This window comes from Trichechus manatus, unplaced genomic scaffold (genome assembly GCF_000243295.1).
Source record: "Trichechus manatus latirostris isolate Lorelei unplaced genomic scaffold, TriManLat1.0 scaffold00185, whole genome shotgun sequence".
Lineage (NCBI taxonomy): Eukaryota > Metazoa > Chordata > Mammalia > Sirenia > Trichechidae > Trichechus > Trichechus manatus.
Window position 1 is genome coordinate 1,961,579 of NW_004444121.1, and position 1,003 is coordinate 1,962,581.

Here is a 1,003-nt window from a genome sequence, read left to right on the forward strand (position 1 = left end):
GCTGTCACTCGTCCTCAAGGCGTATCTTATTTTCATCTCTTCCAGGATGCCTTTCTTGAAACAAACCCCTCCAGCATGCTCTGTGATGCCCCTGTTTGTTAGTAATCTTGTGGTCTGTTCTAGAAGTCCAGCCTGTTCCTCACCCTCAAATTGCACGTTATGGGTTTTGCACAACATACTGTTCTCACCCTGCCGTCCGCCTGTGTATGGGAACGTGGGATGCTGGTCACCGCCTTGGAAACATGCTTAGTTGAGACTTGCTCTTCAAGTGTCATTAAGTGAGCACAGTAATGCATTGCCTTCTCTTTCCCCAGGATAAACGGGATGCTCATCAGTCCCAGGAGACCGACCATCGAGAAGATGGCTTTGCGGGGGTCCTCCCCGCTGCACGTGGCTCACAGGCGGATAGTGGTCAGCATGCCCAACCTCCAGGACATTGCCACTCCCGAAGTGCAACCCAGGAACTCCTCGCTCCGGAAGGTGGATGCTGTGAGCTGTAAAGGCTGCAGCAAAGGTGATAGAATCATGCACGTTTCTGATCTGCGCTTTCTCGCGATTTGATGCTAACATTGCAAGATGCTGAAAGAAATCACAACTTATTTTAGTAGAAGGAAGTGATCTTTTTAAGCAGTTTAATTATTTGAAACATTTTTAGAATATTTTGCAAACCATATTTATGGTAGAAGATTATTTCTTGTCTCTCTTTTCCATCCCGTAGTCTCACTGCTAAAGATAACGGCTGTGAGCAGTTTCGGCCTCTTCCACATCCATACGCAGCCGAGCCTCGTGTTTGGCAATACTCACTCTCGTGAGGTTCCTGCAGACGCTGAGTTAGTGAATAGCAAACTAGCCCCGAGGGTCGGGGACTCAAATGTTTCGCTGCTCTGTGTGCGCGGGAGTTCCTGTGTGGCTCAACTGCCAGCCTAAAGGGTGGATGTTCAAGTCTACCCAGAGGTGCCTTGGAAGAAAGGCCTGATGATCTACTTCCAGAAAATTCAGTCAC

The 1,003-nt window shown here is 48.7% G+C and overlaps 1 protein-coding gene across 1 annotated transcript in view; it reads left to right on the forward strand.

Moving 5' to 3' along the window:
- The window catches only part of DENND3 (DENN domain containing 3), an 89,351-nt gene that overhangs the window by 48,510 nt on the left and 39,838 nt on the right, over positions 1–1,003 (forward strand). Inside the window, exon 11 of the mRNA XM_023741612.1 lies at positions 291–514. Coding sequence (XP_023597380.1) covers positions 291–514 — 224 coding nt within the window. The remainder of the gene's footprint in view (positions 1–290; positions 515–1,003) is intronic.